Genomic DNA, 22,410 nt, shown 5'->3' with positions numbered 1-22,410 from the left:
GCATGTGGACTTTCTCTAATTGTAGCGACAAGCAGGGGCTCCTCTTGCAGTGCGCAGGCTTCTCCTTGCAGTGGCTTTTCTTGTTCCGGAGCACAGGCTCTGGGGTGCACAGGCTTCAGTAGTTGTGTGACATGGGCTTAGTTGCTCCGTCGCATGTGCAATCTTCCTGGACCAGGGGGTCGAGCCCTTGTCACCTGCATTGGCAGGCGGATTCTTAACCACTGGACCACCAGGGAAGCCCTAGCTTTTTCTTCTGATGCGTGTACATTCTTTTTTTGGTTATATGGTGAACAGCTACTCATTTGGGGAACAAAAAGAAGTGTCCAGGAGAAGAAAACCAAAATCACTCATCACTGAGTTTCTCCCCATAGTTACTGCTCTGGCTCTCCTTCCTCAGAGTTCCCGAGGATTTATAACTTTTCTTTTTTTAGATTTTTTTTTGACAGGGACCATTTTTTAAGTCTTTACTGAATTTGTTAACAATATTTCTTCTTCCTCTTCTTTTTTTTTCTGTTTTGGGATTTTGGCCACGAGGCATGTGGAATCTTAGCTCCCCGACCAGGGATCAAACCTACATCCCCTGTGTTGGAAGGCAGAATCTTAACCACTGGACGCCGGAGAAGTCCCTGTGCCTTTTAGTGTTCAGTACTTGCTATTAAGCATTTTCTCACGTGGAGAGAAAAATGTGAGGTGTTCCTCCCAGACCAGCCTCGTTGCTCATCACACACAGCTAATCATCACTATCCTGAATATCCTCTCCTGTTGTTCTTCCCTTCCTGGGGGATTATGAAGCAAATCCAGGCACCCTGTCATTTGACACATAAACACCTGTGTTTCTATTCCAACGACTTCCCCCTCCGGCCACTTGATCTGTGTGCCTCACTCGGGATCTGGCCAATTATAGTTCCTTGTAAACCAGTAATTAGATCTAGACAGAGGCTGGTCAGTCTCGTGTTTAGTGGAGCTTCAGATTTTTAAAGAATTTTTATTATTTTTTTTTTTTTAAGAATTTTTATTTATTCATTCTGTTTTATTTATTTTGGGCTGTGCTGGGTCTTCCTTGCTGCACGGGCTTTTCTCTGGTTGAGGTGAGCGGGGCCTACTCTCCAGTTGTGATGCTCAGCCTTCTCATTGCTTCTCAGTGGCTTCTCTTGTTACGGAGGACAGGCTGCAGACGCGCAGACTTCGGGAGTCGTGGCCTAGTGGCCCCAAGGCATGTGGAATCCTCCCGGGCCAGGGGTCGAACCCGTGTCCCCTGCATTGCAAGCTGGCTTCTTAACCACTAGACCACCAGGGAAGTCCCTGGATCCTTCTTTCTTAAGTTAACAAAAGGAACCACAAAACAAGCCAGACACCATCTCTGCCCCTTGCTCTTTGCCCTTCGCACTAATCTGGCTTCGCACCTTGCTGCCACTGATCCTCCATGTGACCATGTGGGCAAGGGGCCGCTCCTTGGCCTACCTCGCTTCCCTCATCTGTAAGATGGACTTGATGATAGATCCAGAGAGGACAAAAAACCGTCAGGTCTGCACGAGACTCGGCAGGATAGTTGGCTAGTGCTGCGCCCCTCCTCTCCAAAGAGGAGGTCCTCACTAAGAGAAGTGGGTACAGATATGTGTGTCTATCCCTCTGCCCTTTCGCCCTAGGCCCAGTTGACCTTTCCACCTTTCATCATGTGGACAACAATAAGCACATCTGTTGACTGAGCACCTCCCAGGTGTTGGCCACCAGGCTAAGTTTTCTGCTGCCCACGATACCCATTCATGCACCCATGCGGCGGGATGCTTTGTGTCCACACTCGGGGCTCCTGGCTGTTTGAATCCCTCTTCCCTCATCCTCTTCCAACTCCTTTATGTCCAAATATTGTAGATCCTCTTTTCAAAGTAGTTTTCTTATGCTAAAAATGGTTTTTTGTGTTTAAAGAAAATTCCCGAATGGTACCTTAAACTGTCATTTCGGAACCTGGCTCCCAACTCCCTCCTGTATAAGCCCCACTTCTCTTACACTTACAATTAATTGTTGCTTATGTTCTGTTCAGACAGTTTTAATATAAATACAGTAATGTTGAAAAAATCACCCATTCAAGTACTTCCAGTTATGTTTTATGTGGAAATCTATGAATCCCTAGAGAGTTCACTTTGGTGGCCACCAGACTTTGTTTCTTTGCCAACCGTTGTTGTTGTTCAGTCACTAAGTTGTATTTGACTCTTCGGGACCCCATGGACTGTAGCACGCCAGGCTCCCCTGTTCTCCACTGTTTCCCAGAGCTTGCTCAGATTCATGTCCATCAAGTCGGTGATGCCATCCAACCATCTCATCATCTGTCACCCCGTTCTCCTCCTGCCCTCAGTCTTTCCCAGCATCAGGGTCTTTTCCAATGAGTCAGCTCCTCGCATCAGGTGGCCAAAGTATTGGAGCTTCAACTTCAGCATTAGTCCCTTCTAATGAATATTCAGGGTTGATTTCCTTTGGGATTGACTGTTTGATATCCTTGTGGATCTTAGTTCCCTGACCAGGAGTCAAACCTGTGCCCTCTACATTGGAAGTGCAGGGTCTTAACCACTGGACCGCCAGTGAAGTCCCCAGATATAATAGCTTTAGAATAAGTACTAATATCTGGAACGATCAGCTTTTCCCATTGGCCTTCTTTTTCATATACTGTTTTCTGTCTTTAAAACTCAGATTATGGATTTCATCTCCTCCCGAGCTTTTCTCTCTCCAGCCCCTCTCACCAGGCTGAATGTAATCTCTCCTTCCTCCGAGCACTTATGTTGCTCTGTGTTTGCATTCTCAGTGTTGCCTCTGAGTAATTCATAAGGCTTGTCACCTCGTCTGTGAGTGACTTGTAGGGCGGGATCCATGTCTACACCTGCATGTTGCCCAGCCCCATGGCTGGCCTGTAGTGGGCATCTGGGTTCCTGGGCTTTCCAGGCACTGCCATGACCTGACCCTCTCTCTTCACAGGCTACATTGGAGTGGTCAACCGCAGCCAGAAGGATATTGAGGGCAAGAAGGACATCCGCACAGCGCTGGCGGCTGAGAGGAAGTTCTTCCTCTCCCACCCAGCCTACCGGCACATAGCTGACCGCATGGGAACCCCGCACCTGCAGAAGACTCTGAATCAGGTACGGTGAGGATTTTGTGCAGTTGCTCAAGCTGTGCATTCCACAGTGGTGCTGGCGTTAGTCTAGAGCAGCACTCATTTTAGCAAAGTTGGGTTCAGTGAACATTTGAATCAGTGCCTGGAGAAGAGTCAGTATTGGTATTATTATTACCATCACTACTGTTGTTACCGTTTTTTAATTTTTATTGAAGTATAGTTGGTTTACAATGTTATGTTTCTTCTGTGCAGCAAAGCAACTCAGTTATACATACGTGTATTCCTTTTATTTATTTTTTTAAGTAGCTTATTTATTTAATTTATTTTTGGCTGCACTGGGTCCTTGTTGCTGTGCGGCCTTTTCTCTTATGGTGCTGAGCAGGGGTCTACTCTCTGGTTGTCGTGCACGGGCTTCTCACTGCAGTGAGTTCTCTGCTGCGGACCATGGGCTCTAGAACACTGAGCCCGTACTTGTGGCTCACGGACTCAGTTGCTATGCGACATGTGGTATCTTCCCATACTGGGGATTGAACCTCTGTCTCCTGCGTTAGCAGGCGGATTCAAAAGGATACAGTGAAGCGCCGTGTGCCCCCTACCTCTCACCCACCACTTAACACTGCCTGAGTTTCTCTCTGCCCATGAGCGCAGGAAGGACTTCTGAGAAGCACATTTCCCCCTTTATCCACAGTCATGGATGCCCCCCATTTCCTTTTCTTTTTTTTAACTCAACAGTATCTCCTGGAGTCCTGTCCCTATAGAAACCTTCTTCACTCTTTTTCGTGGCCCTGTAGAAGCCTCTGAACAGATGGACCCTTGTCTGTTTAGCCAGGCTCTTTTGGAGAGCCTCGTGGCTGGTTTCTGAGGCTCCCAGTCAATAAAGGGCTAATGTTTACACTTGATCTTAGCCAAAGGGCGAGAAGCTATTGGGCTGCCGTTTAATAGCATTGTTTTGCATGTGTGCCAGGTTCTCCGAGAGTAAAATCCCCGGTGTGGGGTTATGTAGCTGTGGTGTAGCAGGCAGTGTGGTCCTCCGTGGCCGTGGGGTTATGGGTTATCCCCCCTTGGTGCTATACAGTAGCACCTCGGGCCTCAGGGTAACAGTGTACAAGTTCTTCCCGCCTGCAGTGGGACACCATGCCAGCAGGGAGCTGGGCCCTATCCTGGGGAAAAGGCATATTTCTCTCTTTTTTTTTTTTTTTGGCCACGCCACATGGCATGTGGGATCTTAGTTACCTGACCAAGGATCGAACCTGTGCCCTTGCAGTGGAAGCACAGAATCTTAACCTCTGGACCACCAGGGAAGTGCCAGGGGAAGGCATATTTCTGATTGGGGGCACTAACTCAGGATAAATCCCCAGATAAAGGCTAGAAACACTTCAAGTCTTAGGAAGTGATGAGGCCTGGCAGAGGGTGGAAAGGCAGAGCATGCCTCTCAGGAGAACAAACAGGGAAGTGAGTGTCTGGTGGGAGGGGCCCTGCAGGAAAGGAAGCGGGGGTCTGTCTGGGCAGAGGGGCGGGAGGAGGGGAAGGGAAGGGAAGGGAAACTGCCCGCAGGTGCCCGGGGCCTCGTCTGAGAGCCCAGCTGGCCTCCTGGGAGCCTGGGCCCACATCCTGGTGCTTCCCAGAATGGGGTCCCCCTGGCCCTCTATTGCCCCATGACCCTGTTTAGGATCATGCCCCAGAAAGGCGACAGGGACCAGAGTGGACTGCCACCCTTGGGGACCTACAGGTCCCCCAGGAAGGGGCGCCCGGTCACAGAGGTTTATGGGGTGACTGTCAGATTCATGCCACGATGCATGAGGCTCCTTCACACCTTTTTCCTACGTCAATAGATAGTTTGTCTTTTTTTTTTTTTTGTCTTGTAGGACAGATGGCCACACAACGGTGCATTTCCATTTGGGTGGTTTGAGTTGATTTTATGGCTTTTATTTATTTTTTTCATTCCTTCTCTCTTTCTCTTTTGAAAGAGTATTTTTAAAAAGACAGTCCGGATACAATGAGTGTTCCACTTCCTCCCATGCCGTGACAGGCCCCCCCCCGCTACCACCCCCAGGCGGCCCGTGTCGCCACTTCCTGGGCTGCTTTCTCAAGACTATAAACATGGAGGGGCTGATGTGCCTGGACTGCTGGCCTCCCTCCTGCCTGCTCATCCCGCATGCCCCGCCTCCTCTCTTTTCCTCTTCTGTCCTTTCTGTCTTCCTTCTTGCCACAGTTAATATATTTACCCGCTGCTCTGTAGCTGACTTTTTTGTTTTGGCCATGCCATGTGGCATGCCTGATTTTGGTTCCCTGATCAGGGATGGAACCCATGCCCATTGCAGTGGAAGCGAGGAGTTCTAACCACTGGACCATCAGGGAAGTTCTCTGCCTAGGTTTTTCTTGAACAGCTAATCTCAAGGCTCACTACCTAATCTTTTCTGCACTGCTGCCTCCTTTTAAAGTTTGTGAATAACGAACAAGTCCCCATGGTTAAAAACCAAACAGTAGAGGGGGGTCTGCGGTAAGGGTCCTCATGACCCTCATGAACCGTCCTGCACTCTGTGCAGATGAAAATGTGTTCTCGCTTTCTCCCCATCTTTTCAGAAGGGATCACATCCTACATGTGTCCTGGGTCTTTTTCAGTGAGCTGTTTCTGTCATAGTTTGTAGGGCCCATTCCTGTGGTCTGTCCATACACCATGGCCTCTTTGTCAGTCCTCCCATGCCTGGGTCCTGCAGTGGCTTCATAGCCTTTAAAACTGCATTTATTTATTTATTTATTTGGCTGCATCAGGTCTTAGTTGTGGCACGCAGGCTTTGTTGCCTCACAACCTGTGGAATCTTAGTTCCCCGACCCCTGCAGTGGAAGGTAGATTTTTAACCACTGGACCACCAGGGAAGTCCCTCCTAGGCTCTGTTTTGTTTTCCAGTGAGGGACACTGGCTGTTCACGGCCAGCACTTGGGCCCTGCTCTCTTGACCCATGGTGTGCACGGCCCGGTTGATCTGCCCTCTCCCAGGTCCCCGTGGGCTGTCTGCAGCCTTGCACTGCTGTGGGCCAGGCTGTGTCATCTTCTTGGCTGCTCGGAGTTTCCATTGGTCCCCTGAGGCTGGGGATGGAGCAGGGCTGCCCCTTCTCAGCATCCTGCCTATGCTGACCTCTGACCTCTCTCCCACAGCAACTGACCAACCACATCCGGGAATCGCTGCCGGCCCTGCGCAGCAAGCTGCAGAGCCAGCTGCTGTCCCTGGAGAAGGAGGTGGAGGAGTACAAGAACTTCCGGCCCGATGACCCCACACGCAAGACCAAAGCTCTGCTGCAGTACGTGCCCCTCCCCCAGCCTGGCGCTCAAGGGCCTCCTCCCAGCCACAGGCTCCCCACCCATCCATCCATCCATCTGTTCAGCAAACCCTTCACCAGAGCCTCCTGTGTTCTGGGCTCTGTTCTGAACACCAGGGTTGCTCCAGTGTGTGGGGCCGACTCCCCATGTGCTCAGAAAGAGGAGGGGAGAGGGATGAGACAAGAATAAGTAAACAGGAACATGTGAATAATCTGTGAAATGGCAGAATGTCAAAGTGGGGAAGGGGCTGGAGAGTGCCAGGGTAGGCTTGGGGTGCTGTTTAAAATCAAGTGGTCAGTGAAGAGTCAGGCAGAGACCTGAAGAGGTGAGGAAGGGGCTGTGCAGTCCTGGGGTGGGGGCCTGGCCAGTGCAAAGGCCCTGAGGCAGGATTGCATCCAGTATGTTGAAGAAGGCCCACGTGGCTGGAGTGGAGTGAATGAGGGGAGAGTAGGAAGAAATGAGGCCCAGGAGGGGACAGGGTAGGGCCTGCAGGGCCTCGTAGACCACGGGGAGGACTTAGTTTTTGCTCTGAGTTAAGGTGGGAGCCGTGGAGTGTTCTGAGCCCTGGTAGGACCTGGCCTGACTCAGGTGTTCACGGGCGCCCCCTGGAGGCTGCAGGGAGAACAGACGTGGGGGGAGGGCGCCGTGCCTCATGCCAGCTCCTCCTGCTTCAGTTCAGTTCAGTTCAGTCGCTCAGTCGTGTCTGACTCTTTGCGACCCCATGGACTGCAGCACACCAGGCCTCCCTGTCCATCACCAACTCCTGGAGTTTACTCAAACTCATGTCCATTGAGTCGGTGATGCCATCCAGCCATCTCATCCTGTCGTCCCCTTCTTCTCCCGCCTTCAGTCTTTCCCAGCATCAGGGTCTTTTCAAATGAGTCAGCTCTTCGCATCAGGTGGCCTAAATGTTGGAGTTTCAGCTTCAACATCAGGCCTTCCAATGAACACCCAGGACTGATCTCCTTTAGGATGGACTGGTTGGTTCTCCTTGCAGTTCAAGGGACTCTCAAGAGTCTTCTCCACCATCACAGTTCCAAGAGCATCAGTTCTTTGGCGCTCAACTTTCTTCACAGTCCAACTCTCACATCCATACATGACCACTGGAAAAACCATAGCCTTGACTAGACGGACCTTTGTTGGCAAAGTAATGTCTCTGCTTTTTAATATGCTGTCTAGGTTGGTCATAACTTTCCTTCCAAGGAGTAAGCGTCTTTTAATTTCATGGCTGCAGTCAGCACCTGCAGTGATTTTGGAGCCCCCAAAAATAAAGTCACCCACTGTTTTCACTGTTTCCCCATCTATTTGCCATGAACTGATGGGACTGGATGACATGATCTTAGTTTTCTGAATATTGAGTTTTAAGCCAACTTTTTCACTGTCAACTTTAACTGTCATCAAGAGGCTCATTAATTCTTCACTTTCTGACATAAGGGTGGTGCCATCTGCATATCTGAGGTTATTGATGTTTTTCCTGGCAATCTTGATTCCAGCTTGTGCTTCCTCCAACCCAGCGTTTCTCATGATGTACTCTGCATATAAGTTAAATAAGCAGGGTGACAATATACAGCCTTAACGTATTCCTAGGACAGTGCAGAGGACTGGGGGAAAACAGTTAGAAATGCTAAAGACAACCATAACACTAATAAATATCCTAGTTCTTTACCACTCACTTCGTCACAGCCCTAATCAGCAATACTCTTGAGACACTTTTTAAGGGCTGGGCTACATTCTAAGGGGCCAGGCATGGTTTTACCACATTTCATGAATTATGTGTGCACTAAAAAAATCTTCACTTCTCTGAAAGCAGGTTTCAGGTGGATTACTATTCATTGACAGCATGTTTCTTTTTTTGTGGGGTGTCCAGGCTAATAGTGCATTTTGAGATTGATGCCTTTTTTGAGTTGATAAAATCTTGAAACTCCTTAAATATCCTTACAGAGATGGAGAAACTGAGGCTTAGAGGGCAAACCCACCTGTCCAAGGCCTCATAGCCCATCAGTGGTGGAGTCTGCCCCAAACAGACTGGGAGGTGGTAGGTACTGGAGGAAGCCACCCAAGTGGTATGGAGTTGCTCCGTTTATATTATCACAGTCCTGCTGGATCAGGCCAAACCTCAGAGCAGAGGTTGCTGAGCTGTGATCTCCACCTCCACCACACCTCACTCTTTTGCAAAAGGGAGTGATAACTGCCCCTCACGTCCCCAGTTCAATGAATGAATGATCATACTAGGCCTATGGAAGGGGCCTGGCATGTAGCGAGTGCTTGCCCTCGACAGTGCCTGGATTTTGTCTGTTTTTTTGACCCACACATACATTTTGTTCCCAAAAAAATGAAAGGAGGAAAGTAAGCCATGACTTGACTTGGGACATAATTCCAGAGCTGTGTCAGTATCTCTGCTTTGACGTTCAGATTTTCTCTTTCCTCATAGGATGGTCCAGCAGTTTGGGGTGGACTTTGAGAAGAGGATCGAGGGCTCTGGAGACCAAGTGGACACACTGGAGCTCTCCGGGGGCGCCCGGATTAATCGAATCTTCCACGAGCGGTTTCCCTTCGAGTTGGTGAAGGTAGTGCTGCGCGGGCCGGGCCCTCTGCTCAACCTTGACCCACCTGCTCATTTGACCTTGAACCTGGCTTCCTCCCAGGCTGTGAGGTCTTGAGCTTCCACCTGCAAACCCCATGGGCCTCCTCTGAGCTTAGTGATTTCCAGCAGAGTCATATGAAAAACTCCATCATTTTCCTCTGAATACATGCTCTTTGCAAAATACATAGAACATACAGGTAAATTCTCCTGGGAAAATGTCCCCATTGAAAGGGGAAAAGACTATGGAGACAGCCTGGGCACCAGAACATAACAGTTGTTATAAATAATATCCTTCATATGAAATCATACACGCCCAGTGAGATGGGTGTCTTTACGGAGACAGATCTGCAAGGATGTTCACGAAATGTCAGCTCTGGGTGCTGGAATTAAGAGGTTTTTCTTTTTGTTTTAATTGCTGGAAGTTGTACAGGTTTTACAGTGAGCACATAACATCTTTGTAAAAACCAGTGACGTTATTTTCAGAAGAAGAGCAAAAGCTGAAAGGAGAAAAGAACAAATTATGCTTCTTTATATGCTTTTTTCACATAATTGCCATCATTCCAAATTAGTATATACATTTCATGCACCGTCAATGGCAAAACACCATCTTCTTTTTTAACTAGTCTCCCATTTGGGGGCATTTAAGTGCATTGCACATTTTTTTTAGCACTTACAGATTGTTTTGGGAATGTAGCTAATTCTTAATTCATTGCTCAAGAAGAATTCCCAGAGCACTTAAAACTACTTGGTGGTAGTAGAAGTATGTTTTTAGAGGTTTTTAATTTGTCCTGCCATATAGCCCAGAAGAGTGTGTGTATAAGTCGATTTTTCTTCCAACAGAGCAAGAGTGTTAGTTTCAGAGCATCCTTGCTGAAACTGAGTTTTAACATTTTTAAACATTTTTGACCAATCAAATATCCTATCATGTGACTGCAAATGGTACACAGGAGGTAACATTCCCCAGATACAGACCTGAATTGGGGGGTCCCCTAGGTCCCTCCTTGCATGTGTTTGGTTTGTCTTTTCTCAGATGGAGTTCGATGAGAAAGACTTAAGACGGGAGATCAGCTATGCCATTAAAAATATCCACGGAGTCAGGCAAGTTCCACGGGGAGAGGCGCCATGTTCCCTCCATCTCCATGGTGCCACCCTAGAGCCAGTCAGTCCCCCTGAACCTCTGGGTACCCCAAATGTGAGGACTGAAGGTGGGGGGGTTGCAGTAGCTGTAAGTCTTTCCCTCTGGGTCTCCAAGGGTACTCGAGGTGGATGTGCTTAGTTCTGTTTATCTATTGAAGGCCCCGGGGCTGTCCACTGCCCAATGTTCAGCATTGGTTCAAGGGCCCAGTCACCAGCCAAGGCAGAAACCTCACTGCACATTTGCCCTGGGGGGGGTGGGGGGGAGTCAGAGCTGCGGCACTGGGTTATAGGAACCCAGCATTTATTTGTCCCTGTCACGGGGGCCCTGTGAACCTCCTGGGTCCCCACTGTTTTGCAACAAAAATCACGGCTCCCTTGCTCCAGTCTCGCATGGCCGTGGGGTCCTCGGATCGCCCTGGGTGGGGGGTTCCGGGTAGCGGACACAGGCCTCCGCCCCCCTGACCTGCCGTGACCTGGGCTGTCCCGGGAACCCGGCCCGTGCCTGTGAGATGCTGACCGTGCTCTGTTTCTCTCCGACTTATCTCCCCTGCCCCCGGGTTCTGATGCTTTCAGGACCGGGCTCTTCACCCCGGACTTGGCATTCGAGGCCATTGTGAAAAAGCAGGTCGTCAAGCTGAAAGAGCCCTGTCTGAAATGTGTCGACCTGGTTATCCAGGAGCTAATCAATACAGTTAGGCAGTGTACCAGTAAGGTATTGGACCCTTGGCAGGGTGACTCCTGGCCTTGTGAAAACGGGGCTATGGGTGCTTGGTATCAGGCTCCCAGTGCTGCTCAGCCTTTGCCCCGCTGGTCTCCCCCACCCCCCACCCCCTTACCAGATTGCCTTGGTTTCCAAGAATGTGGCCTTTTCCCAGAGGCTGGGGCGGGAGTGTTTCGGCCTGGGTGCAGCTCGGGGGGGCCAGGCCTCCAGTCTCCACAGACTGGTGGGCAGGGCTCCCTGGGACCCTGATACCAAGCTTAGCATGTGTCTGATGGGGGTTCCGTTGGGCTGTTGCTTTGCTGTCTTCTGGGGAGCAGAGAGGGACCTTGAGTCACCTGCTGGAGGCCAGGCTCCCTGAACCTCCCTGCCCCTCACTCCTTGACAAATGCCTGGTGGGTGCCCTCAGGCTTTCCCGGAGCCAGGCAAGAAAGGCCCGAACACCACCCATATAAGGAGTGCCCAGGTTTGGGCTTGGTCCCTGCTGGCTTCTGCCAGCTTCCCCACCCCTCCCCAGGAGCGGGGCTGTTCCCCCAGGCCCCCAGTCCTCAGATCCCCTAGGTCACCTGCACTTGTGTGCCGGCGTTCACGGGCCGCTGCCCCCACTCGAGCAGGACACATTGGCGCCCCCGCCAGCCTGGTTCCCCAGGCCGCACGCTTTGGCCAAACAGCTGAAGCGCTTCCTGGTGGGTGATTTGTGCTTGCACGTCCACCATGGCCGAGGAGCTCTGGGTCGGCCTTCCACGGCAGGAGTTTCTGCTTGATCCTTCTGTTCTCAGTCTGGAAAAGCCCACATTTGCTTCCTAAGCTTCTTCGATTGAAACAGGGAGGGGGAAGACACCCCAGTGGTTCAGAGATGTTCACACATACAAAAATTCAAGGCCTCTGCACCCTCTTAGCTGTTCGGATGTTGGCTCTGACCCATAGCACCTTTATATAATCAAACCCTGCCCACCCCTCGGACCCAGGACGCCTCCTGATCCGAAGCAGCTTCCGGGGCAAATGCGGGCACAGGCTTCTCCGTGCATGTCACTAACCAGCTGACTCTTGTTTCTTCTCTCTCTGTCTCCCGTCCTGCGTGTGTGGCCTGCACTGCCCCCGGGTGTCTTTCTACCTCGTCCTGCCCTCCGCATGACCCAGGACGGGGCTCTTCACCCCCGACATGGCCTTTGAAGCCATTGTGAAAAAACAGATTGTAAAACTCAAAGAGCCGAGTTTGAAGTGTGTTGACCTCGTGGTCTCAGAACTGGCCACGGTCATTAAAAAGTGTGCCGAGAAGGTAACAGAAGGTTTCGTTTTTCTCACATACGCATCTGTTCCCCATCTTCCCCTTCCTATCATTGAGCGTTCACCCAAGCAGCTAGGTAAATGCCTTGGCAGGACCCCCCTTCCAAGGGCCAGTGGCCGCTTGGCGACATCTCGGCTTTGCCTTGACTGACCCAGGGGGGTGGTCCAAGCACATGTGGGATCCACCTTTGCAGTTTGGGCCTCCCCCGGGGCTGGAAGGCCTTCGGTGTTGCCAGATGCGCTTACTCACCCGCAGCAGGGATCAGAGTCCGGGCTCAACACTGGACTGCTTTGGGAAAGGGGGTTTTCAAACCAACACTGAGGCAGTAAAACACCTTGCTGGTGTACTGATCTGCATGTTCTTATATCACTGGCATTTAAGGAATTTTCAGAATTCCTTGGTGGTGCAGTGGTTAGGACTGTGATTCTGTTGCAGGGGACTCGTGTTTGATTCCTGATTGGGAAACTAAAATCCCACAAGCTATGTGGTGTGACCAAAAAAAAAAAACAAAAAACGTTTTTCCCCTGACTCATGGACTTTGCCCCAACTGTGAAAGGTGGGCTTCTGTGCATTGGTTTGGTTGCCACTGCAAAGGCCAGGGGGTGGCGGAGGACTGGATCCCTAAGGCAAGGTGCTTGGGCATGGTGTTCTGCCAAGGGAGTGCCTCTGAGGTAGATGGCCCAGATGCTGCCCCTCACCCTGGTGACCCAGCGGCTTTGATTACACTGTGTCCTCGCTCTTACCCAGCACTTCAAGGCAGATGGATGGCTGTCTCTCGCTTTCTCTGCCACTTGCCACCTCAGAATCGCATTCTCTGAAAAGCATCTCTGCTTGTGCGTGGGCATCCACTCGGGCTCTCTGGCCCACCGTTCCCCCACCGCCCCTTCTTGTCTCATAGCTGCAGCCGCTCTGAGATAGGAGCAGGGTGGGGTCTCGGTGGGTCCGCCCCATGTCAGCCCCCCACCCATGTTCTCCATTTGGCTCACATTATGTGCCCCCTGCGAGGACCCCGCCAACATCACCACTCTGCTTTCCCCCAGCTCAGCTCCTACCCCCGATTGCGAGAGGAAACAGAGCGAATCGTCACCACTTACATCCGGGAACGGGAGGGGAGGACCAAGGACCAGGTACTGGCTCTTGTTTGAAACATTTGTAATTTATGTGCAGCAGATCTTGGTGGTGCAGTTACCTGAGTTTTGACAAATGCACACAGCAAGGTGGTCTGCCCGGTGACTCAGTGGTGAAGAACTCACCTGGCAATGCAGGAGACATGGGTTCGATCCCTGGGTCGGGAAGATCCGCTGGAGAAGGAAATGGCAACTCACTGGAGTATTCTTGTCTGAGAAATCCCACGGGCAGAGGAGCCTGGCGGACTACAGTCCATGGGGTCACACAGAGTCGGACACAACTGATGGACTAAACAGCAACATACAGCATGGTCACCCCCACTTCACTCCGCACGCAGAATGGATCTGTCACCGCCCCCTGAGTTCCCATCGCTGAGCCGCTTGGTCGGTCCCTCTCCAGCCCCCAGGCCCTGGTGACCACCAGGCTGCTTGCTCCCTCTGGTTGCCTTTTCCCGGGTGTCATGTGAACAGACTCCCGCTGTCGTAGCCTCTTGATTCTGTCTCCCCTCACTCGGCACCATGCTCTCGAGGTTCATCCTTGATGTTTGTAGTGTTGCCAGAGTGTCTCCTTGGACAGCCGAGTGGTGTTTCATGGCAGGGGTGGACCACAGCCTGCTTGTCAGCAGTAACCCAGCGGAACACCTTTGGGTGTTTTATCGGTTTTCACATTGTCTTGAGAATACCATGCAAGCACACCTGAAGGTAGAGAGTAGGACATCCCCACACAACCACAGTCCCAGTCTCACCTGTCACCTGCTCAGCCCGGGGCTGCCAGCCTGCCTTCATGTGGCCCAGCATGTGATCTGGGTCATTTACCCCACCTGCCACCTCTTCCCAGTCTGCGGTTATCTCTTTCTTTCTCTGTCTCTCTCTTTTTTTTCTTTAGATTTGCCACGTTTTTAAAAATTGAAGTGTTGTTGGTTTACAACATTGTTGCAGTCTCTGCTATAGAGCAGACTGACTCAGTTACACATATGTACATCCTTTGGCTCCGGTGGTTAAGAACCTGCATGCAGCGCAGGAGACTCGGGGCCCATCCCCGGGTCGGGAAGATTCCCTGAAGTAGGAAGTGGCAGCCCACTCCAGTATTACTGTCTGGAGAATCCCATGGACAAAGGAGCCTGGCAGGGGCTACAGTCCATGGGGTCACAAAGAGTCAGACACAACTGAGCGTCTAATACTTCCACTTTCCTGCGTTCTTTTATGTATGTATGTTTATTCACACACACATATATATATTCTTTTCCATGATGGTTTATCCCAGGAGTTTGGCAGCTGTTTGTTTACTCAAACTGGAACTGAAATAAATCCGTCTGTTGTATCTGGTTGTGGGAGCACCTTATTGAGAACAGTCCTTCTCCCCTTGACATTGGTGGAGAAGAAACTGGCTCATTTGTCCCCAAAATCTGCATGCCTGGACCTCATTATCCCTGAGGGTTTAGAGGCACAGTGGAGTGACAGAAAGGGCCGGGACTGTTTGAGAGCTGGTGCCTTGTCTGAGATGATGTCCCAGCTGGCTGGTGTGTGTCTGTGTGTTTCATGTTAATGTCCTTACCTGACCAAATTACCATTGCTGTTTGTTTTTAATTTTAAAGAAGTGTAGTTGATTTACAATCTTGTGGTAATTTCTACCAAGCAGCAAAATGATTCAGTTATACATGTAGATCATTTTCCAAATTCTTTCCCATGACAGTTTATCACAGGATTTTGACTATAGTTCTCTCTTCTGCTGTTTTAATGAGGCACTTAAGCCAAAGAAGTGAAAGTGTTAGTTGCTCAGTCGTGTCTGACCCTTTGCAACCCCATGGGCTGTAGCCCACCAGGCTCCTCTGTCCGTGGGATTCTCCAGGCAAGAATCCTGGAGTGGGTCGCCATTCCCTTCTCCGGGAGAGCTTCCCAACCGGCGCTACTCTAAATGTGACGACATAGTGTGACTTGTTTAAGCCTTTGCCATGGGGCCTTATTGCCTCACTCCACGCCTTCGAGGCCGCCCTTATGACCACCACATTGCTCTGTTGGCCCAGTGTGAGGCCTTGGGGTCTGGAAGCATCCACGCCCCATTTTCCATCCCCGTGGTCCCCAGGCTACGGGAAGGGGTGGGTGCCCTGCCTGGAAATGGTGCAGTTCCAGCTCCCCCTGCTGGTGGGTATGGGAATTGCTCTGACAGCAGCCCCTCTCTGTACTCACAGCAACCCCCCACCACCTTTCCCTCCAGATTCTTCTTCTGATTGATATCGAGCAGTCTTACATCAACACCAACCATGAGGACTTCATTGGATTTGCCAAGTATGTATTTTTCAAGACAGCAGCTGGTGGGGCGGCACCAGTGTCCCCCGTCAGAGTCAGGCCCTGAGAGAGGCAATTGAATGGGATTCCCCCAGTGGGCCAAGGCCCGAGGGTCTCTCTGTCAGGGGTCCCTGGGTGAAGCGAGGGGCCATTGGAGAACATCTGGACGCTTTCCTAGGCTAACAGCAACCTCCAGTCTTGTCCCCAGTGCACCTCTGGTGGAACACCCCCATGGTTAGTTTAAGGAGGAAAGGATAGCTCTGTGACCAGACCCTTCAGAAAAGGGCAAGACTGACCAGTGTTCAGTGCTTCCCTTGCTGCAGGACTTCTCAGAGCCTTTGATCAACTCACACGCAGCTTTCCCAGACTCCCCCATGCTCACTGGGTCCTTTTCCTTAGCATCTCAGGGGCTCAGGGCTTCAGAGGCCGCCCTTCAGGAAATGCTGCCAGGTTTGCATGGCTTCTGTCCACACGCTGTAGATTGAAAACCAGAACCTTCCAGGGCACCCAGACAAGGGCCCAGAGCAGGGAGCTCTGATTTCTGCAGAACGGAAGACTAAATGCTGGTGGCCTCTGGGCCCTTGCCTCAGCAAGCTGGAGTGTCACACAGGTTGTTCTGATGGCTCACAACGGTCTTTCCAGAGCCTAATAGAATAACAGGTGGCTGGTAGCCAGCCTCCTTGTATTTGTTTAGCAAATACTGCTGGTGTACTTTCTCTATGCCAGGCCCTGTGCTACAGCAGGGAACAAGCACGGACCCAGGTCCCCACCCTTAAAGGAAGGTCCTGTGCCAGAGATAGACGTGCACCCAGGCAGTTAAGATATGGTGTGGTCAGGCCAGGGTGGTGGCTGGGCATGGCCCGTGGGAATCCAGAGGGTAGCCTTGTGGCCTGGCCTTAGAGATACAGGGAGGCTTCTTAGGGAGTCAGGCCCCAGAGCCCAGTCTTGGGCCAGCAGGCTGGGTCCGAGGGTCTTCCCGTCCAGGTGTCTGCTGGGTAGGCATTTATCAGCGCACTCAGCTGTTCCCTTGTGGGCACGTGGTCGGTGGTAGGATGAATGAATGAACGAGTGGATGAGTGAACTGGGGGCATTATCAGAAGGTGGTCCCCCAGCCCAGATGAGCTGAGGGTCCCCCGCTGCGCTGTGCCTGCTGGGGGAGAACTGGGGGCCCTGGCTGGGGGCTGCCCCTCAGGCGGGGCTGAAAATGCCGGTCCCCCTCTTCGGGTTGCTGCTGTCCTCACCTTGACGTCTCTGCTTCTCACACTTCATCTGCAGTTCCTTCTCACAATCTCTCGTGTTTTTCCTTTGACCACTCCACTCTTTCCTCTGGATTCCTGGGCCTTCCCACCTCCCCCAGCTGTTACTATACTGAGCAGTTGGTGACCGGGTGGGTATTGCCTGCTGTGTGCCTTTTCCCTGGTGTGTGAACGGGGGCCGACCTGCTGGGGTGGGGCCCGGGGTGCCAGGCTCCTCCCGGCCCAGGCCCCAGCCCTGGGTGGGACGTCTCAGGGGCTCCGGGAATAGCCATGGAGCGCTGTGCGGGCCTTTGGACTCGGACAGTGAACAAGCCAGACTTGGGCCCTGCCCTTTCAGAGTCCACACTGTTGATCCAGTTATCATAGGAGGATGAGATGTGGAAAGGAGGGCAAGTGGAGGGGCTGTGGGAGAGGAGACCGTCCCAAAGAAGTCATGACAGCCAGGTGATGGGGATGGAGGGGGGCAGAGAGCAGTAAAGATGGGGAAGGATGGCTGAGAAGTGTAAGAACGGGGAGCCCAAGGCCTCATTGCCAGGAGGGCCTGCAGGCCAAGGGGAAGACTTTGGACTTGCCCCGTGACACTCCTGTGCACACATGCGTGCATGCACACACACTGAGGCAGTGGCAAATCTCTGACTGGGTGAAGGCAATTGAGAAAGGCAGCCAAGGGGCCTGCCAGGCATGGGTGAGACCCAGGAATCCCTCAGGAAGTAGCATCTCTGGGACTTCAGCAGCACGCAGACCCTGAATGGCTTAGCTTTGTGTCTTCAGACACCATTGATCAACCTTCCTGTGCTTAGAAGTTCTGGGGTGCTTTCTCAGTGCCCTCTAAACACTTAAAATAGGGCCCAGAGAAAAAGTCATTATATCAGTAGTAAATATATTGAGTCATAGTCTGATCTCCTAGGCTGGGTGGCCCTGTGCTAGAGCTTTTCATGACCTGGTGCTGGGTCAGAAATAGGAGGAGAAAGCAGGAAGAAGCCTCAAGTTTGACCCCCAAACATTGAAAGTATTTTGAAGCCAGCATGGCTACCTCCCAGCCACCCGGGAATCCAGCCTCCCATAGCCCCTCTTGGAGGCTCCAGGACCCAGTGACTTTTAGAAATAGCTGGCACTCTCAAGAGTGGCCAAGGTCAGGGCTGAGAAGTCATGGTTTAACTGGCTGCATGTTCTTGTTCATTCCACAAGCCTGCACTCTTTCCTTGGGCAGCCCTTTGTACGCAGGGGGTTTCTTTCTGCCTCTGTCCAGAGCTTGTCCCTTGGCCTCCTTTAGGGAGAGAACCCTACCGGGGCCACAAGGGCCTTTTGCCTCTTGTCCCTCTTGCTCCTCATCCCTCTGGGCGTCCTGCCGCGTAAACCCTCTCTGTTGTTTTGATTTCAGCGCCCAGCAGAGGAGCACACAGCTGAATAAGAAGAGAGCCGTCCCCAATCAGGTAGCCTACCCCACTGTGGCCTGCAGCTCCTCCCTTGAGGGCGGGAGGGCACTAAATGACAACCAAGCCCAGCGATGGCGCCTGGCTCAGAGCCTGTCCCGCCAGAACCCCCCACCCCACCACACCCCACTCCCAGCCTCTCAAGTCCACTTAGGTTTTGGTAATTTGGGAAATGGATCTTTGAGTGCAGCTCTGGCAGGGTCTGGGGGCAAACTGCTCACATGCATAAGGCCCTATCTGCCATCCAAGGCCATGGCTAGAACTTGACACTAAGGAGAGAGGCCACCCAGTCCCCCTGGTGTACGCAGGAAAATTGGGTTCCTGCCCCAGCCCCAGAGACTTGGAGGCCATGGGAGAGGGCCAGGAGTGGGCAGGGAAGCTGGTGTGATCAGCAGTTCTGGAGCACCTGGAGGTGCTTTCAGCCTCGTATCTGGGGGAACCCAGAACTGTTTAAGAGATTCTCTACCTTGATGTCATACTCCAACCAGAGGCCTTGTGAAACAAGGACAGCTTTATATATGCCAGTATTAGATGGCCTCCCCCCTTTTTTTCCCCCTGCTTAAGAAAACACATCATCTTTGCAAAAATTTCTGCCAATGTCCCCTGCCTTCTCCACACCGGGTGGGGGTGGGGGTGTGGGTGCTGCTGTTCATCGCACAAGATGACGGAGCCCCCTGGAAAGAAAGAAGGGATGTAACCACTGCATGATTTTTTTTGCGCTTGCTGTAGGTAATTCATATGTTGTTGCTTTTTCGTTTCGGGAGATGATAATGAATTAAATATTAACACCATGAATATAATTAATAGCATGTAATTTTTTTTCTTTTGCTGTTTTCTCTCCCCTTGCTCTTCTCTCTCCTCGTTTTTGTGCTTTTCCTGCTTTTTCTCCATCCCCTCACGTCCCTTATGTCTCTTTTCTTCCACCTGCTCTTCTTTGATTTACCCACAACCCTAACTTTGCATTTTCAAAGGGGGAGATCTTGGTAAGTACTCACTTAGTGTGGTAGCAAATGTTAGAGAACCTGGTAGTGGTGGAGATGCTGCCACCCCATAATATTCCGCCCCCCCCCCCCGCCCCCCAAATAACAGAACCACTAAAAATCCAGCTAACCTAAAAAAAAAAAAATCCCCTGCCATGGCCACTGCATGCCAGACTTTGTGTTGCCCTGGGCGTGAGCTGACTCACACAGACACTAACCTGCCCACTGCCTGCCTCCAGCACCCACCCCTCCAGCCCATTCTGGACACATTTTCCTCATTTCCTGTAGGTCAGGGATGGCAGATACTCAGCTAACACCCCAGGCCTTCCTCCCATCATACCTCTGGCCAGGGAAGATTTTGTTCAAGCCCTGCTAGAGAGCCTGTTCTTGCCACTGCCACTGCTCTGTTTCCAGACAATATCCTGCGGAAATGTCCCCCTCCTGCACTCAAGGCAGACATTACTAACCAGTCCGGCACTCTTTCCCTCCTGCCTCTCCCCTCTAATGTGCCCCTGGCAGACATCACTAATCAATCCTGGCCTTTTTTTTTTTTTTGCAAAGCATGTGACTGATGTGTCGAACTAGTTAAGGAATTTTTTCTTTCTCCATGTGATAGCTTTGCACATGACACCCCTCCCGTCCCCATGACAGACATGGCTAATCGGTTGGGGGACTCTCTCCTGGATGCTGCCAATCTCCTCCCACTTCCATAGCAGATATGATAACTGACTAGGCTGTTCCTCTTGCCCCCATCTCTTTGCTGATAGTAGACATCACTAATTGATCCTAGTATCCTTTCCCCCTGTGCCCAAGGTGCCACCCATAGATTGGTGAGTGGCATTTGCCATCCCTGTTTTAGGTATCACCTCCTGTCTGTGTGTGGCCCAGCCCCGACCAGCAGTGAGCAGGCACTGCTCACATCTGAGAGCTGAGCTCTTTTCAAGGTGCCTGCTCTTTGGGCAGCTCTCCATCCTGGAGATCATGGCTTGGGCCAACAGCCCCCACCGAGCCTTCCTTTTCCCGGCTACTCTCCCACCACACTGAGCAGGCCCTATGACTGCCCTGCTGGTGATCCCAGGGTCTTTCAAGCAGCTGAGCTAACCCTGTACCAGGGTCTGGAAGATCCAGAAAGACCCCAAAGCTTGGCATGGCTGGTGCGGCCACAGGAGGAATGGATCATCCTTGGACCCTTGGTTCCTGCTTTTCCCGTGTGTCACATCCCCCCCTGTCCCAGTCCCCCTTGAACTTGAATGATTTCCTCCCTCCAGACAGACCAGGGCCATGTTTCTCCCCACACCCACACCCTGAGAGGTTTAGTCATTCTTTTCCCGCTGGACCCCACACCCCTGGCCATGAAGCCCAGCTCTGCCCTGTGCCTGGCTGTGGCACCTGGATCTCCCAGCCACGATTCTCATCCCTGCCCAGACCTCTAACCCGGGAGGAGGTGGGCTCCGCTGCCCTGCTTGCCTGCTGCCCATGCCCCCCCGGCAGTCTTTCCTCCTGCCCCTAGCATGCCTGCGCCCTGGAGCATGGGAAGCCCGCCTGCCTCTCTGTCTCCCCAGCTGACCCTAGTCCTGCCCCCCTCCTTTTTCTGAGCCCAGTCCCTTCAGCACACATCACTTGGTTGAGAAGGCCTGATCGCCCCCTCTTGCTCTAGACTCAGCGCTTATGTCTGCCACCAGCAGCTTGCTCCTCCCCATGGGGTAGAGTTTTTGTCTCTGAGTCCTCTTGGGCTCCTGCATGAGCAGCCCTCAGGGTGGCTTGAGGGCAGAGGGACTTGGGGGTGCAGTGCTTCTCCAGACCGCGAGGCTCTCGATATGCCATTCCCAACATGGCCACACCCCTTGCCACATGCCCCGGAGCTGGTCAAGGGCCCCATCTGCCGACTCTGACCTCAGCTGACCGAGGGTGGAGGCAGGCAAGCCAGACCACAGAGGGAGAGGGGCCCATCTGCCCCCTTGGGGACAAGGCTGGGCCTGGGAGTGCAGGGGTCTCACCATGTGAGGGTATCTCCTCTGGGGAGCACCCAGCAAGCACGGCCTCTGCCCTTGTCTCCCCCCCACCTATCAGTCAGTGGGTGAAGTTTAGAAGCACCCACTCTGGGCCTGGGCTAAGACAAGACAGGCCTTACACTCCCCCTGGGGAGAGAGGGTTGTCGTGGACAGACCCCCTCATAACTCTGGAGCTGGGTGTGGTTGCCAGATGCAGGGGTTCCTTCCTGGGTCCTATGTGGGATCGCCTTGTCTGGAGGCCTGAGTCTGGAGACCTGCTGTCCCACTTTGCCTGGGACTGAGGGCGTCCCTGGGACTGTTAGTGCTCAGCCTAGGGGCCTCCTGGGCAAACCAGGGTGAGTCTGTCAGCTTGTTGCCAGGAAGGAAACCGTGACCTTGTTGGGGCTGACAGTCTCTGCCTGCTCCCTGGCAGCCACAAGCCTCCTAGGTGCTGTCTCGTTATCCTAGGGAGAGAATAGTCTATATCCTGGGCCTTAGCAAGGGCTTCCAGGTGGCATCTCATGGGTCACAGCCTAGGCAGGGATATCTCTGCGGTGCAGGAGTCCCTGGGTGCTCTGCGGCCGCCTCTGCCTTCATGGCCCCTGAGGCTCAGAGCTCACTTCCAGGTGGCCCTGTGACAATGTGGTGGGCCTGGGAACAGGGCAGAGTAGACAGGGTGAAGGCCCTCTTGAGATCCATCCACTGGGGAGGCATGGGAGCCCCAGAGACAGCCTCACCCCACCCTGGGGGGCCCAGTGCTCACTCGTCCCAGCCAGCCCCAGCCACTCGCAGCGCACCTCCTGCAGCTTAGCTGTTTGTCGCTGCCTTGGCCTCAGGCCTCCCCGCCCACCCCTGCTCATGCTTCCCACTGCCACAGGGTCCCCAGTCCAGAGTGGTGGGGGGGCTTCAGCCCACAAGTGCCTCCATGGCCCAGAGAACATGAGAGTGTGCCCCCCCACACACCCCAGGCTAGCCGCCTGCCTTTAGCTGTCAGGTGAGTCCCTCACATGGGCCTGGTTTCTGCCCCCTGCTCAGGTGACAGCTGCAGCCAGAGGGGAGCCCCACAGGGGGTTCTTCCAGCCCAGGACCTGAATGTCCCAGTCAGAGAAAAGTGGGACCACATGGCTTGAAGCAGAGTGTAAGGCATGGTCCCTGGCAGGTCCCCTGGGCTCAAGCCCTCTGGGTGGAGGCA

General features: G+C 52.6%; 1 protein-coding gene across 13 annotated transcripts in view; it reads left to right on the top strand.

Moving 5' to 3' along the window:
• The window catches only part of DNM2 (dynamin 2), an 86,742-nt gene that overhangs the window by 47,582 nt on the left and 16,750 nt on the right, over window positions 1-22,410 (top strand). For 3 of the 13 annotated variants that reach the window (XM_043466630.1, XM_043466625.1, XM_043466623.1), the window contains exons 6-15: window positions 2,965-3,125; window positions 6,257-6,399; window positions 8,850-8,985; window positions 10,033-10,100; window positions 10,713-10,851; window positions 13,186-13,272; window positions 15,488-15,558; window positions 16,916-16,945; window positions 18,196-18,247; window positions 19,219-19,230. In XM_043466630.1, the coding sequence (XP_043322565.1) occupies window positions 2,965-3,125; window positions 6,257-6,399; window positions 8,850-8,985; window positions 10,033-10,100; window positions 10,713-10,851; window positions 13,186-13,272; window positions 15,488-15,558; window positions 16,916-16,945; window positions 18,196-18,247; window positions 19,219-19,230 (899 nt within the window). Of the gene's footprint in view, window positions 1-2,964; window positions 3,126-6,256; window positions 6,400-8,849; window positions 8,986-10,032; window positions 10,101-10,712; window positions 10,852-11,997; window positions 12,137-13,185; window positions 13,273-15,487; window positions 15,559-16,915; window positions 16,946-18,195; window positions 18,248-19,218; window positions 19,231-22,410 lie in introns of all 13 variants that reach the window. The other 10 variants (XM_043466636.1, XM_043466631.1, XM_043466627.1 and 7 more) reach the window with 6 other exon arrangements.

Source organism: Cervus canadensis, chromosome 4, assembly GCF_019320065.1.
Source record: "Cervus canadensis isolate Bull #8, Minnesota chromosome 4, ASM1932006v1, whole genome shotgun sequence".
Classification (NCBI taxonomy): domain Eukaryota; kingdom Metazoa; phylum Chordata; class Mammalia; order Artiodactyla; family Cervidae; genus Cervus; species Cervus canadensis.
The sequence above is the reverse complement of the archived record's forward strand: the minus strand, read 5'-3'. Positions and strand labels throughout refer to the sequence as shown.